This window comes from Hyperoodon ampullatus (assembly GCF_949752795.1).
Source record: "Hyperoodon ampullatus genome assembly, chromosome: 9".
Taxonomy (NCBI): Eukaryota; Metazoa; Chordata; class Mammalia; order Artiodactyla; family Ziphiidae; genus Hyperoodon; species Hyperoodon ampullatus.
The window spans coordinates 91,470,875-91,486,740 of NC_136922.1; the positions used below are offsets into that span (position 1 = coordinate 91,470,875).

Sequence of the window (15,866 nt, forward strand, 5' to 3'; positions counted from 1 at the left end):
AATTTTCAAATGATCTATTTTTAGAGCAATTTTATCCCTTAAGTAGCTTTTTTTTCTTAGTCATAATTACTGCTTATTTTGACTTGTTTTAGATAGATAGCAAAGTACTTTATTCCCTAGATACTAGTATTTTTAATTTTCAAATTAAAAATATTAAATTTAATAAATATTAATTGAGCACATACTTTTGTGCCAGTGTACCTATTTTCTGTTGTTTTAAAACAAAAACTGAATTTTTAATGTTTATATACTTATTTTTTGATACCACTTTTTCTTTATTTTTACATAAACATATGTACTGAATACTGGGCAGCCATTTTCCCTGTTTGGTATAAAAGGAATCTGACTTAGAGAGGCTAAGTGACTTGCTTCTTTTTGACAGATCTGAGAATTAGAGTTCAGTATCAGCAATGTATTTGTAGCTCATATCACAAATGACTAATTTCTAATAAATAAAGTGCATCTACAAATCAATAACCCAACAGAAAAATGGGCAAAGGATATGAGCAATTTAGGGAAAAGGAAATTCAGACGTCTCTTAAGCATAGAGTTAATTTTCTGAAAATCCATATGGGTGGATCCTATCACTTTGAGCTGGCAATGCAGTAGATCTGAGGAGGAACCAAAGCATATTTTGGGTTGGCCCAAAAGTTCATTTGGGTTTTTCTGTAAGATGATACGGAAAAACCCAAATGAACCTTTTGGCCAACCCAGTAATTTTTTTGATAAAATTATTTGGAGGATCTTATATGTTTCCTTAATTAAGAACAGTGTAGTTCAAATCTGACATTGCTTTTGCATATGTAATTCCTGGGGCTTAGTTGACAGCCATTGACATCACAAATATCTCTCTTTGTATTTTTTTCACTTTTTTTTCCTCTCTCTTTTTCGCCAGTGACCACTAGAAAGAAAAAGTGGGTAATCTGACCAGAGCCTAAATGTTTAATATGAACCCCAATTATTATGTTCTTAATTTCTCTATTGATCTGTTCCTTAAGCTGTAGTATTATAAAAATATTTCACATTTAAAAACAGATTGATAATGACAAAGATATATACTTTTCAGCATATTTTTAATCAGATTAATGTTTTCAATAAAAGTTTATAAAGCCAACCTATAAAGTTATGCTAACACCTCAGTGTAGAGGATATAGTTTATCCTCCTTAATTTTATTTCTGTGAGATTAGCCCTGTTTGAATGTTTTGTTGTAATTTCAGTAAAACGGATTATATTGCTTTTAAAACAGATTCATTTTTAACTTTCCATTTTCTAGGAGCTTATCATTCAACTTTAATTTATAGTTGATTGATATAGCTGTATGAAAGATGTCAGTTTGAATTTTTAATTTTAAAATTGTTTAAATTGTTGTAATTTTAAGCACTTTTATTATAAGTTTTTCTCATATGTTCTATTTTCTTCTAAACTGGCTTTTCTTTTTAAGTTTGACAAGTTAATGGTACTCGGTAGTATCTTTTATTTATAAATAAGAATTAGGAATTATAATAAGAATGAGGAATTTTCTCCTCTGCTCATAATTCTTCTGGGCTATTGCGACTTTTGATCAAGAATATTCCTGTTGTTCTTTGTTTATGAAACCATAATATCCAATCATCTTTTTAAAAGAGATTAGAAAAGATAATCTCTTGCCATTATTAAATTTTTTAGGATCCTATCATGAGATTTTCAGTTTTTATGGTCTAGGTGTTAGTATGATCTAGAATTATAGTACAAGTACACCTCTGATTTTAGTCATAAAGTAGTGGGACTAAAAGGATTTCATAGAGCATCTTGCCTGTTGTTAACTCCGTTCTTGTGAATCTGACTCCAATAAGTGACTTAAAAATACAGTACCAGCTACAGGAATTCCCTGGCAGTCCAGTGGTCAGGATGCCGCACTTTCATTGCCGAGGGCGTGGGTTCCATCCCTGGTCGGGGAACTAAGATCCTGCATGCTGCGTGATGTGGCCAAAAAATAAAAATAATAAAAATAAAAATACCAGCTGTAGCTATATATATGTGTGTAGTGGGTGCAGGCTTTATGCTTGATGTGAATTTAGATGTACATTTCTCACCACTCCTTTTATTTTTTTTACAACCTGAGTCAGGTCCTAGAACCTTAGAACCTGACTAAAAATTCATAATCAGATATTTAAAAAATATCTTTTAGGGCTTCCCTGGTGGCTCAGTGGTTGAGAGTCTGCCTGCCAATGCAGGGGACACGGGTTCGTGCTCCGGTCTGGGAAGAACCCACATGCTGCGGAGCGGCTAGGCCCATGAGCCATGGCCGCTGAGCCTGCGCTTCCGGAGCCTGTGCAAAAAACAATTTTTACTTTTATTTTTTTATTTAAAAATAAATATTGATTATAGGAAATTTAGAACATACTAATAAACCAAAGGAAAAGTCACACATTTTACCCTTCTAAGATAACTATCACGACATTTTGGTTATAGCCAGCCATCTTTTTTTATTGATTTAAATCTTCCGTTTTCTCTCTATTTAGTATTTTATCAGCTTTTCCTGCCTCATTAAGTAACATTTTTAATACCTGTATAGATTTTGCCACTTATGGATATACCATAATTTATTTAGCCTACCCATTTTTGGACATTTAGATTATTTCCCCTTTTTACAATTCAAACAAAAATCAGTAATCATTTGGTGGTTGATTATTTTTAGTTGTTCCAGGAAGCAGGAAACATTAATTGGGTTCTTGCTTTCATAAAATCTTTTATCCTAGTAAAAATGGCAATATATGTGTTTATAAAACAATAAGCCTTAAATTGGATGATATAGACCAGATGCCAGCAAGCTTTTTCTGTATAGGGCCAGATAATAACTAGTTCAGGCTTTGCAAGCCATATGTTCTCTGTTGCAACTACTCAACTCTGCCATTATTGTGCAAAAGAAGCCAGAGACGTATGCTATGTTGCATTAAAATTTTATTTACAAAAACAAGTGGGAGATCACATTTTGCCCACAAGCCTTAGTTTGCCAACCCCAAGTATAAATTACAAGTTTTATAAGACTTAAGAAGAGAAAGGAAATCAAGAGTTTTGCTGGACTCTTCTGGTGGGGTTGCATATACATAAGAATGTTTGAACTAAGGAATTCATGGTTAAAATATGTTAAACCTATAAGATAGTGGCTTTCAGACTTTTGTCCAAAGCCTTTATTCAGATAATTTTGTGGCAATCCTATGCGTAAAACAGAAGAGGAGATGCCATAGCCCCTCAGGCTGGGTTCCTGAAAACCCACCCACCGTGGTACCCCACCCTGAGAGCATCTGGTGGCATCCCTGGAGCAGTTTCTAAACTTGCCTTTAAGCTGTCAATCAATCAGTAATTAATATTTGAGCTTCTACTATGTGCTAGACACTGTGCTAAATTCTGGAGAAACAGTGGTAGACAAGACAGAATCCGTTGTTAATAAGCTTACACTCGATGTGAGCAGACAGAGATACAAGCATGGAAACTAAAAAATAACATAATTTGAGTAAATCTGATAAATAAGTACTGTGGAGAAGATAAAATAGGACTGTGATATATTGTGTGTGGGGTGGGAGGAGGAGGGAAGCTGGATGTAGTTGAGGAAGCGATATTTGATAGAGGCTGGAATGATGAAGAGGAGGCAGCCATGCTAAGATCTGGGGAAGAATATAAAGAACAGCTAGTGCGAAGATCCTGAGACTGAAGGAAGTGCTGAATTTGAGGGCTAGTGTGGCGGCAGCGTTGGGGTGGAGGTGGAGAGTGGAGGGAGGTGAAATAGAAGTAGATGGGACCAGGTGACCGAAGGAAGTGACACGGTTGAGAAAATAATCTCATACCCTGCTTTGACACTATTAGAAATTAAATATGACTAAAACAAAATCAAAGTAGTGGTAAAGATATTTTAGGGAAAAAATATCCTTAAAACTCTGAAGGTTTGACTGCTGCAAACTTTATAGTGGAATATAGACCACATTGAGTGTACTTTTTTTTTTTTTTCGGTACTCTCACTGTTGTGGCCTCTCCCGTTGCGCAGCACAGGCTCCAGACGCACAGGCTCAGCGGCCATGGCTCACGGGTCTAGCCGCTCTGCGGCATGTGGGATCTTCCCGGACCGGGGCACGAACCTGTGTCCCCTGCATCGGCAGGCGGACTCTCAACCACTGCGCCACCAGGGAAGCCCTTGTGTGTTACTTTTATTTTTCATGGTTAAACCTGCTTTGTTTTGTCCTCCATTCTGATCACCCTGTCTTGAGAATCTTTCCTCAGTTTAAAAACTGCTACCATTGGGGCTTCCCTGGTGGCGCAGTGGTTGAGAGTCCGCCTGCCGATGCAGGGGACACGGGTTCGTGCCCCGGTCTGGGAAGATCCCACGTGCCGCGGAGCAGCTGGGCCCGTGAGCCATGGCCGCTGAGCCTGCGCGTCCGGAGCCTGTGCCCCGCAACGAGAGAGGCCACAACAGTGAGAGGCCTGCATACCGCAAAAAAAACCAAAAAAACACAAAAAACTGCTACCATTGACATATATACACTACCAAATCTAAAATAGTTAGCTAGTGGGAAGCAGCCGCATAGCACAGGGAGATCAGCTCCATGCTTTGTGACCACCTAGAGGGGTGGGATAGGGAGGGTGGGAAGGAGACGCAAGAGGGAGGGGATATGGGGATATATGTATACGTATAGCTGATTCACTTTGTTATATGGCAGCAACTAACACACCAGTGTAAAGCAATTATACTCGAATAAAGATGTTAAAAAAAAAAAACTGCTACCATGTACTAGTTGGGGAAAAGTCATAAGATTAGTTTCAAATACAGATTATTGCTTTATGTAGTGTATTTATGAAACTTTTCTAAAAGGTTTACAGGAATCTATGTAAAGCGTATGATCCTATCTTTAATTATCAGTGTTCCTTGAATTAAATTAAATTTAATTAATTTAAATGATCTTCATAATGAGTATACCTTTTCTTTTTAATAAATATTTCAATTAAAAAATATAAAAGAATAAAATATCTGTTTTTTGGAAGCAGATCTTTGTCTACTTTGTACCTGCTCCTTTGTAGCCAAATTCTCATAGATCTCAATAAAAGATAAAACCAGATTGATTAGTGGAATAAATACAGGAATGTTTCTCCTGGAGTTTCATAATTCATTTTGATTTCTTTAAGGATAGTTTATCCTTTTCCTAATACCATTGTTATCTCAGTGTACATGCATGGAATAGTGCATTGTGTTCTTAAAGTTTACCTGCCTAGACTCATTGGTTGATGGGTCTTTGTGTGCAGGCAATAATGGAAGGATTTTTCTGTTGTCATGTATGAGGTGTAATTACTCAGTTACCAAACTGCTTTTTGCTGGAGTGTTTTATATTTCTTCTCTTGTAACCCTTTAGCCAAGAAAACCATGTGGGAAAGGCTGACTGCCCCTGAAGATGTGTTTAGTAAATTACAGCGAGAAAACATAGCCATCATTGAGAGCTATGGTGCTGCCCTCATGGAAGTGGTCTGTCGAGATGCTTGTGATGGTCATGAGATTGGAAGGGTACAGTAACTCCTGCTTAGTATTATAATTGGATAGATATTTTGACTTATTAAGGCATAAACTGGATCAGCTTTTCAAATGTATGTTATATATTGGGAATTATTTTCTGTAATATATTTTAGTGAATTTTCTTATTTACTATAATTTGGAATTTCTGTTTTGTTCATTCATATGTTTTGTTTACTTACGTTCAGAATCCTTTATTAGTTCAGACTGTACCCTCAGAATAATCTTTTTGCTAATTTTGAGATTTGCCTTACACTGGTAGAAGTTAACCAGCAGAGATGCTGGTTAATCAAGATCTTGGCCTAAGAGAATGCTGGATACGTAGCTTTTATACTGAATGTATCTTTCTCTGCTTTTTCAAGGAGTATTTGCATTTATATATCTTTAAAATATTATGTCATACTGGTGATAATACAGTGAGAAGAGATAATTCCCTGCTGGTGGAAAATTACATAGCATTTGAATCATGTACTCTCTCAATTATGTTAAAAAAAGTATTTGGGAAGACATAGAACAAAGTAATCTGTGTTTATCAGATAATGTATTTTCTGTATAGTTTTCTGTTTTCTACAAGGAGCATGTGAAACTTTACAATTGGGGGGGGAGCTATTTTTAAAAATCCCTTTCCTCCAGCAAGTAATGTTTAGATTTTGCTAAAATGTATTTAATGCCATTATTTTAATGTGTTAGGTTTTGTTTCAGAAATATAACTTTACCCTGAAATTTTTTCTTTTATTAATAAATCAAGATTCTGGATACATACATACATTTTTCTCAAAAAAAAAAAAAGAGAGAGAGAATTGTATTGCAGGCAACCATTCTCCTTGTAAGAAAACTTTTAAACATTTCCAGATAAAGGGAGTTACTGTTGTTGATTTTGGTAGCCATCTCCACATTTTGGATTTTGTTCTGTTCTTCCGTCAGATGCTGGCACTGGCTCTACTTGATCGGATTGTCTCCGTAGATAAGCAGCAGCAGTGGCTTCTGTATCTTTCTAACAGTGGCTATTTGAAGGTGCTTGTGGACAGCCTGGTAGAAGATGACCGTACTTTGCAGAGCTTACTCACTCCACAGCCTCCCCTTTTAAAAGCCCTTTATACTTACGAATCCAAAATGGTAAGGCTTTATATTCACATGAAGTTAGATCAACAGGTCATTTCCTCTTGGGGTTAAGGATATATTAAAGAAAATTAACGTGGCCTACATTTTGCATGTTTCTATCATACAAACTTTAATCATTTCTAAGGAGTTTTAAATTTGGGGACATGTGCTAGAACTGTATCTTCTGAGCATGCCAAAGTTGAGTTGAAATGGTCCTGAGAGGGTTAGTTGGGTACTGAGACTGCTGCTTACTCACTTCGATTGCTGGTGGTGGCAAAGCCACATGACACCCAGTGGTCTATGAGGAGAAGAGTGAGCAAAAATGTCCTTCTGCAACGAAAATCAGACTGTTGCCTGTTGAGATTCCAATGTAGATGTGCTGGTTCTACTTGAAACACAGGATTTTTCAGTACAGTATGTATAATTCATTTCTTTTCCTCCAAATCTGTTTTAATTTGTTTCCTCCTGCTTAAAAATACCACAAATGTCACAATAAGAGAAGCACTAGGGCCTCCCTGGTGGCGCAGTGGTTGAGAGTCCGCCTGCCGATGCAGGGGATATGGGTTCGTGCCCGGGTCCGGGAGGATCCCACATGCCGTGGAGCGGCTGGGCCTGTGAGCCATGGCTACTGGGCCTGCGCGTCCGGAGACTGTGCTCCGCAGCGGGAGAGGCCACAACAGTGAGAGGCCCAAGTACCGCAAAAAAAAAAAAAAAGAGAGAAGCACTAAAGTCTTAGATTCTTCATTAACTCTGTTTTCCCTCCTTCCTTCATTTTTTTTTTTTTTTTTTTTTTTTTTTTTTTTTTTTGTGGTACGCGGGCCTCTCACTGTTGTGGCCTCTCCCGTTGCGGAGCACAGGCTCCGGATGCGCAGGCTCAGCAGCCATGGCTCACGGGCCCAGCCGCTCCGCGGCATATGGGATCCTCCCAGACCGGGGCACGAACCCGTATCCCCTGCATCGGCAGGCGGACTCTCAACCACTGCGCCACCAGGGAGGCCCCTTCCTTCATTTATTCAACAAGTATTTATTAAATATCTGTTACATGCCAGGTATGGCACTAGGTAGTAGAGATAGAGCTGTGAGCAAAACAATCTTCCCTGCCCTCCATAAGCCCACATCATGATTGAGTTGAATGCTTAAATCCATGCAAGGTGTATGTAGCACTTAAGATACGCTGTGCCATTTACTCCTCATAAAAATCCTATGGTTAAGGTGGTATAATATACCCCTTCCTAGCTAGCCCAGAATTTCTCTTCACCAATGATTACAGATCAGAAATGTGCTATGAGAAAGTCTCATTTTAATGTGAGACCCTTGGCTCTGATCTCTGTACTGATGACTTTCGTTTCATAACTTCTTAGGCATTTCTCACAAGAGTAGCCAAGATACAACAGGGCGCTTTAGAGCTGCTGAGGTCTGGGGTGATTGTGAGGCTGGCACAATGCCAAGTCTATGACATGCGCCCAGAAATGGACCCACAGGGGTAAGCATCCATATCAATTTCTTTTTTTTTAATGGTTTAAAAAATTTTTTTAATTTTATTTTATTTATTTTTTTATACAGCAGGTTCTTATTAGTCATCTATTTTATACACATCAGTGTATACATGTCCATCCCAATTGCCCAATTCATCACACCACCATCCTCACCACCCCCCCACCGCCTCTTTTTTTAAAGTTACCAGTAAAGGATTATTAAGGAAAAAAAAAATTTCAAACACAGTTTTGCCGTTTATAATTCTGTTGGAGCAGTACTCTCATCTTGATGGTTTTGTTTGGTCATATACCCCTGCCATTAACTAATAAGTGAAAATTGCTAATAAGGGTAAAAGTGGGTAGGGACCTAGTGCTTTCCATTTTAGAGCAGTAACGTAAGAGGGAAATGGGAGAGCATTTTGTTAGACGTTTTTCTTCCCAACTTTATTGTTCTGTTTAGTAGAAGTACATGTTTTCGGTTATACTGGTCTTTTATTGTAATGAAATTATAATTTGTTGTGGATTTTCTTTTCTTGATGACTTGAATAGTATTTTATATTTTTCTCATTTTAACATTTTACCAACTGCTTGCTAATTTGAAAGCTTCAAGTGAAATGATTTTAAGTTTCAAACTTTCTAGCAGATTTCTCAGTTGAGTTTGAATATGAATTTTTTCTTTTTTGTCTACATGGCTTCAGTGTTGTTAGGGCCTATAGCATACTCTCCTACTGTTAAATAACATTTAGGTCAGTTTGAGTAATTTTCCTCAAAAGATCCATTGCCAAATTGTATGTTTGAGTTTTTCAGGCTTAACTATAGAAGTATTTTACTTCTAGAAAAGAAAATTTTTTTAGTATAACTTTCTAAGGTTTTCAACACACGAGTTGTTACTTTCACCTTAGGTGAAGAGGATTGAGTAAATTGTGTTCCTCAGTTCATGGCACATTATTATTGCCTGTCTTTGGAAAGCCTTTCTGTTATTTCTTTTTATTTCCATATTCTGCTTTCATTCTCTTCTCTTCAACAGGCAACCATTTTTTTTGCTCAAAAATTTAAATAGAAATATTTACAATAAATAAGAGTTTATGAATACAGTGCTCTGAGACCTCATCTTAAAGGTCAAGTGATTTTACAATCTCATTTTAATTTTTAAAATCTTGTTTTATTTTATATAATGGACAATGTAGATTCATTTTTGGCTTTGGGTGTACAAGAGGGAAATTTGGGGAGAGTAATTTTTGTTTCTGTCTGTTTCTCACACATAGTCTCTGTGGCCCAAGGGAACATTTAGAGTAGAATAAGTATGTTTGGGGAATTTTAGCACAATCTTTTCAAATTAATGCAATTATTCTTTACGAAGATTTAAAAAAATTCAGATAACTGTTTTCACTAACTGTACCTCTGGGATACAGTGTCCTCATTAGTAGCTTCACATCTGAATTAGCCACCTGTGATTGTTTGCCGTGGAGATGGTTGGGGACTGTTTTAACTGTTGGACTGTTGCTCTCTCCTTGTTCACTGGATGCGAATCAAGCATGTTTGGCCTGAGAGATGCCCCAGTGTTCATCCCTACTCCAGTGGACCGGTACCGCCAGATTCTGCTTCCAGCTCTCCGCTTGTGCCAGGTCATCCTCACGTCTAGTATGGCCCAGCACTTGCAGGCAGCAGGGCAGGTAAGAGGAATCCTTAGTGTAGAAATCATCAAGTACAAAATCTTTATTTTACAAATGCAGAAGCCCTAGGCATAGAACACTTAACGTGAATTTACCTTAATTGTTCTGTTTATGGCAGAGCTGGGTATTGAAAATAGACCCCTTGCACTTTGCTCTGAACTTTATTGGCCTGTTTTTGTACTCTTGTTTGAATGAAACACCACAACTAATTAATAGAATAGTGAGATAGAAGGCAAGAGATCTAAATTTGTTGTTCTGCAAAAGGAAGCAGTTATTGTGATAGAAATAAGCTGGCTTCTAAAATGTAATTTAACCAGGTATTTATTAGAGAATGCTGCTCCTTTTATTAGACCTTGCAGAAAATACAAAAGATATATGATGATGCCACATTTAGTTGTGATGTTTAAAGAATGAGTAATTTAAATAAGTGAGTTTCTAATAAAATATTTTTCCTTCAAACACCATAAATTAGTTTTATTTTCATTGCTTTTCAGTGAAATCTTCAAAAATATGTTTGTTTCTTAGAGTAATAATGCAATATACAATTTAACCTTTCACTGATTAATTAGGCTTATTACTAAGAATCTGCAGTTTTTTATTGTGTTGCTCTATTATTATGATACCCTCAGGAATTAGGACACATCCTAATAATTTATGGTGATTTTATCTGCTTTCCCTGCCATCAGTCTTCAGGCGTACCTTCCCAAGATAGAATGCTGCTGTTTCTAGTGTGCTACCTGATTTTATATTGCATTAGTCTAAGTGACATTCTACCCCTTTCATATGCGGCCTTTGAGTCAGTTCCTTAACACCCAAAAACTTTGTCTTCTTCTTTCTGGAGATTAAGGTTTTTTAATAGAAGTGGGAGATTGTGATACAAGGCCAGTCTTATACTGAGCATAGTGGAATTACCTGAGTAGCTTCTTTAAAAAATACAGATTACTGAGTTTCATGTCCAACAATGATGGGCTGAGGCCAGGAATCTGTATTAAAAAATAAAAGGGGCACAGTTCCTGAGAGATTCAAATGTTCAGCCAGTTGTGGTGTAGTCCCTGCCTTCAGGGCATCTATAATCTAGTTAAGAAGATGTTTGAATGTGAAAATGAGTAGTCTTCTCTACTGGTACACTGTAAAATGCTAAGCTGAAAGGGCAGAGTTTAGAGGTCAAGATTTGTATCTCATTTATTTTCATCATATCAAAAGGAGAGTTAGACAAAAGCTTTTATGTGATTGTCCCCATGTCACACTAGTCAGACTTTCACAGAGCAAACTTGAATTCAGTAAGTCATTTTTTTTTAAATAAATAAATTTATTTATTTATTAATTTTGGCTGCATTGTGTCTTCGTTGCTGCGCGCAGGCTTTCTCTAGTTGTGGCGATCGGGGGCTTCTCATTGCAGTGGCTTCTCGTTGCAGAGCACGGGCTTTAGGCGCATGGGCTTCAGCAGTTGTGGCACGTGGGCTCAGTAGTTGTAGCTCGTGGGCCCTAGAGCACAGGCTCAGTAGTTGTGGCGCACGGGCTTAGTCACTCTGCGGCATGTGGGATCTTCCCGGACCAGGGCTCGAACCTGTGTCCCCTGCATTGGCAGGCGGATTCTTAACTACTGAGTCACCAGGGAAGTCCCAGTAAGTCATTTTTGAACACACTCATTTTAAATTCATGTTCTAGTTCCATTTAGACAAAAATAAAAAAAAATAGGGGTCAAATAATAGTTTTCATACAGTAGTTCCAAGTTATATTATACTCTTCTATAGTAGCTTCTAAGTGTATTAATCTCTAAACTTTGAAATAATCCTTATCTTTAGCTTTCTTATGAAATTTAGTTAGATGTTTGCTTCTTGAAGAAATAAACTACGTAAATGCAAAACACAACTGCTTATCTAATATTCTTCATTACATTAAATTACTTGCTTCAATGTTATTAAACAGGTGGATATAAATTTATAATACAATTTTCTACTCTTCCACCTCTGTTTTTCCATTTCCCCTCCTTTTCTTCATCTTAGGTGTTGCAGTTTCTCATTTCTCATTCTGATACCATACAAGCAATCCTGCGCTGTCAGGATGTTAGTGCTGGGTCTTTGCAGGAATTGGCTCTGCTGACAGGAATTATAAGTAAAGCAGCACTTCCTGGTGAGTTGATTATGTTGAATGGATTTTTACCAGTGCTTTACAGACTGACATACACTTAATAGAATGAGGTTATTATTACTTTGCAGCTATATATGACTTATTTGTGATTGGAACTAACAGAGTTAACTGCCTTTTTAAAAAATATTTATTTGGTTATTTATTTTATTTTTGGCTGCGTCGGGTCTTAGTCGTGGCACGCGGGATCTTTGTCGCGGTATGTGGGATCCTCTGCTGCAGCACGTGGGCTTAGTTGCCCCGCGGCATGTGGGATCTTAGTTCCCCGACCAGGGACTGAAGCTGCGTCCCCTGCATCGGAAGGTGGATTTTTAACCACTGGACCACCAGGGAAGTCCCCTTAACTGCATTTATTTGAAGTAATATGTTTATAAAAGTGATATATGGTCAGTGTAAAAAATTCAAAAAGTTCAAGAAAATAATTAACACTCAAATCCCACTATCTAGAAATTATCAAATGTTAACATTGATAAGTAGCTTTTCAAACATTGCTCTATGTATATGTATGTATTGGTGGGGGGAGGGGCAGTGGAGAGAAACAGACATACAGAGGTAATTTACGAGAATGGGATACCTTTTACATTCAGTTTTAGAAAACAACTATTTAATTTTACGTGAACTTTACAGATGAAAAACTAATTGAAGAGAAACTGAAGACATTGATGAATTCCAGACAAATGTTTCTTTACTACAAGTGTACAAGAGATATTAGTTCTTAAAAGATCACTATGATTAAGAAGAAAAAAAGATTATGCTAAATTACTAAGATATTTTGGTCATTAAAAAAGTTTTTTTTTTACTACATATAAATTTTAGACAGGGGGCTTCCCTGGTGGCGCAGTGGTTGAGAGTCCGCCTGCTGATGCAGGGGACACGGGTTCGTGCCCCGGTCCGGGAAGATCCCACATGCCGCGGAGCGGCTGGGCCCGTGAGCCATGGCCGCTGAGCCTGCGCGTCCGGAGCCTGTGCTCCGCAATGGGAGAGGCCACAACAGTGAGAGGCCCACGTATCGCAAAAAAAAAAAAATTTTTTTTAGAGAGAATCAACTAACTCCTGATGTGAAAGGTGAAGTAATGAGTTATTTTACAATTCTTCTTCCACCCTCATGTTGTTTGCTTGTATTATTTTTACTTTGTTGAGTAAATATCATTTATATTCAGTCCTGCAACCATAATAACTTCAGCTATTTAGTTTTACTTGTATATTTACATGGATTCACAGAAAAACACCAATTCTTTTTTTTCCTCCTATAGCTTCACCATTTCTGAGTTCTTTCTTTTGATTTATCTCTTGGTGTTTTTAATTCATATTGAGGTCCCCTCCCCTAAGAAAAAGTATATAATCTTCCCTGAAGTCTCTAATGTTTACAAACATCTAAAGGTTGCCTTTATTCTTGAATGACAGCATGGCCTACTATTAATAATAATGTCATATTTTTTACAAATGAGGAAACTGAGGCACAGAGAGGTTAACTTGTCCAAAGTCACACAAATAATTCTGTAGGGTTTTTCATGCAGTGTGGCTTCGGAGTCTGTGTGCTTAACTACTAGCCTATACTACCTCCATCTTTATATTGCTGTGGAGAAGTCTGAGGCCAACTTCTGATTCTGCCCCAACACCCGCAATATTTTTTCCTCTCTGGGCATGCCTCAGTGCCTGAGCCCTTTGTGTTGGGAGGAGAGAGTTTGGCAGGGCGTAGTGCAGTGCATATTATGGTACTTAGAGCGTGTGCTCATTCTGAGGAGATCCCAGGGTCAACTTCACCCAACCTTGGAGTGTCTTAGTCCTGTGTGCTTATTATGTTCATTTCCCCACTTCATTCCAGTGTCCTGAGATGATACCAAGACAGGCCACCCTTCTTGCCTTTACTAAGGTCCCATAGTGCTATGTAGTTGTTCTTCTCCAAATGGTTTTTACGTTGGTTTCTCCTAATTACTAGTTCTCCTGATTACTTAATTTACTTAATCACCCGAATGTGCTTCTTCGCAAATTGTGGGGTCTCTATGAGAATTTGCAAGAGTTTGTTGGCTTATCTTCTTTTCTCTGTACTGCTTCTGAGGGGTGGGATGAGGGTCATGAGTTGAATCATGCTACTTACTCCCCTGGAGTTTTCTTCATCTCCCCCCCTTTTTTTTTCCTTAACCACCACCATGCTTTAGTATTTATGGTGAAAGTTGGCCCCTTTCCCTTTTTGGTGAATTTCATTTATTTGTAGGTTGATTATAGAAGGGACATTCTATGATACTACTTCATTCTGCCATCTTAATCCAGAAGTCCTGAGTTAGTACAGAGAAAATTTACCTTTTATCAGATCCTCTGCCAAGGTGATTTTATTGATGAATTTTCCTTTTGTTACTTTTTAAAATTACTTGAAATATTCTGTATTTTGCTAATAGCAGCATTTAACCCTGTCACTGTATTAAAGTTTTCTTCAGAAAGGCACAGTTTATTTTAACATGCTCATGATATATTCAAACAAAATAAAAGAATAAAGCACCCTGACCAGCAATTCCTGCTCCTTAAAAGGAACCAATTATCAATTTATACTTTGATTTTCTAGCAGTTTCTCTGCACGTGGTGTAAACATTTTTTCCTCCCTACACAAATGAAATACCATACACACTGCTCTGTAATTTTTTCCCCACGTTATGTCTTGGGGATTTTTTCTCATCGGCATGTATAGTTCCTACCTGACTCTTTAATTGGTGGAATAGTTTTCCAATTGTGAGGTGGTTACCCAGACCCCTATGACACGTTGACTGTTTCCGATCTTTTTAAAAATGTCAAACTGTTTGGCATTTAATAACTGTGTGTGTGTGTGTGTGTGTGTGTGTGTGTGTATACATATACATTTTTGTATATATGAGCTGGTAGGCTTGCTAAGTTCCTGGCAGTGCTTGGTCAGATATAAATACACATATATATATATATTTATACATATATACCATTACATACGTGTGTGTATGTATACATACACACACACACTTTAAAATAATTTTAAAAGATAATGCCAAATTACCCTCCTAATTTTTTAAAATAACTTTAAAAAATAATTTATACGGGGCTTCCCCTGGTGGCACAGTGGTTGAGAGTCCGCCTGCCGATGCAGGGGACGCGGGTTCGTACCCCGGTCCGGGAGGGTCCCACATGCCGCGGAGCGGCTGGGCCCGTGAGCTATGGCCGCTGAGCCTGCGGGTCCGGAGCCTGTGCTCCACAACGGGAGAGGCCACAACAGTGAGAGGCCCGCGTACTGCCAAAAAAAAAAAATAATAATAATTTATACTCCTCTTAACCCTACTCTGCCCAGTTCAGCCCTTGATTACATATGGTTTTGTATTATCCTGTAATTTTACCATATGGTTTTGTCTTAAATGCTTAGCCCAGTACCAGATATGTTGTACCTCCTCAACTACTTATCATCAGGTTAATTTTTTATCTGTGACCCACAGATATTCTGTAAAGTGTTTTGGAGTTGAGGATGATATATATGGTCCACAGCATTCAGGTGGCATGTAGCGGAAAGGTCTTAAGAATCTGAGAATTGGACTTCCTGGTGGTCCAGTGGTTAAGGCTGTGCTTCCACTGCAGGGGACACGGGTTCGATCCCTGGTTGGGGAAGCTCCGCATGCCACTCGGTGCTGCCAAAAGAAAAAAGAATCTGAGAATTGCTAGTTTTTTTAAATAGAGGCAGCAGTTGGTGTGCAGGAGGAATGAAAGAACTGGGGAACAGCAACACAGGCTGCAGAGATCAGAAAGGTTAAGGACAAACAGGAAAAAGCCAAAGTTCCATGGTAGTGTTAAGTGCAAACTCCAGCTTTCAAGGAGTTAAGATGGAAAAGGAGGGCATAAGAATCACAAGCAACAAATGGAGAAAAAAATATTTCAAGAATTTGATATTAACCAGGGTTTTACTTGGTTTTGTTTTGTTTTGGAGT

The 15,866-nt window shown here is 37.9% G+C and overlaps 1 protein-coding gene across 2 annotated transcripts in view; it reads left to right on the forward strand.

Annotated features, from left to right (window-relative positions):
• NUP205 (nucleoporin 205) overlaps positions 1-15,866 on the forward strand; it is a gene marked incomplete at its 5' end in the record, with an annotated part of 82,028 nt that overhangs the window by 50,875 nt on the left and 15,287 nt on the right. For both annotated transcript variants that reach the window (XM_079711111.1, XM_079711112.1), the window contains 5 exons: positions 5,380-5,528; positions 6,459-6,650; positions 7,997-8,118; positions 9,645-9,783; positions 11,790-11,916. In XM_079711111.1, coding sequence (XP_079567237.1) covers positions 5,380-5,528; positions 6,459-6,650; positions 7,997-8,118; positions 9,645-9,783; positions 11,790-11,916 — 729 coding nt within the window. The remainder of the gene's footprint in view (positions 1-5,379; positions 5,529-6,458; positions 6,651-7,996; positions 8,119-9,644; positions 9,784-11,789; positions 11,917-15,866) is intronic.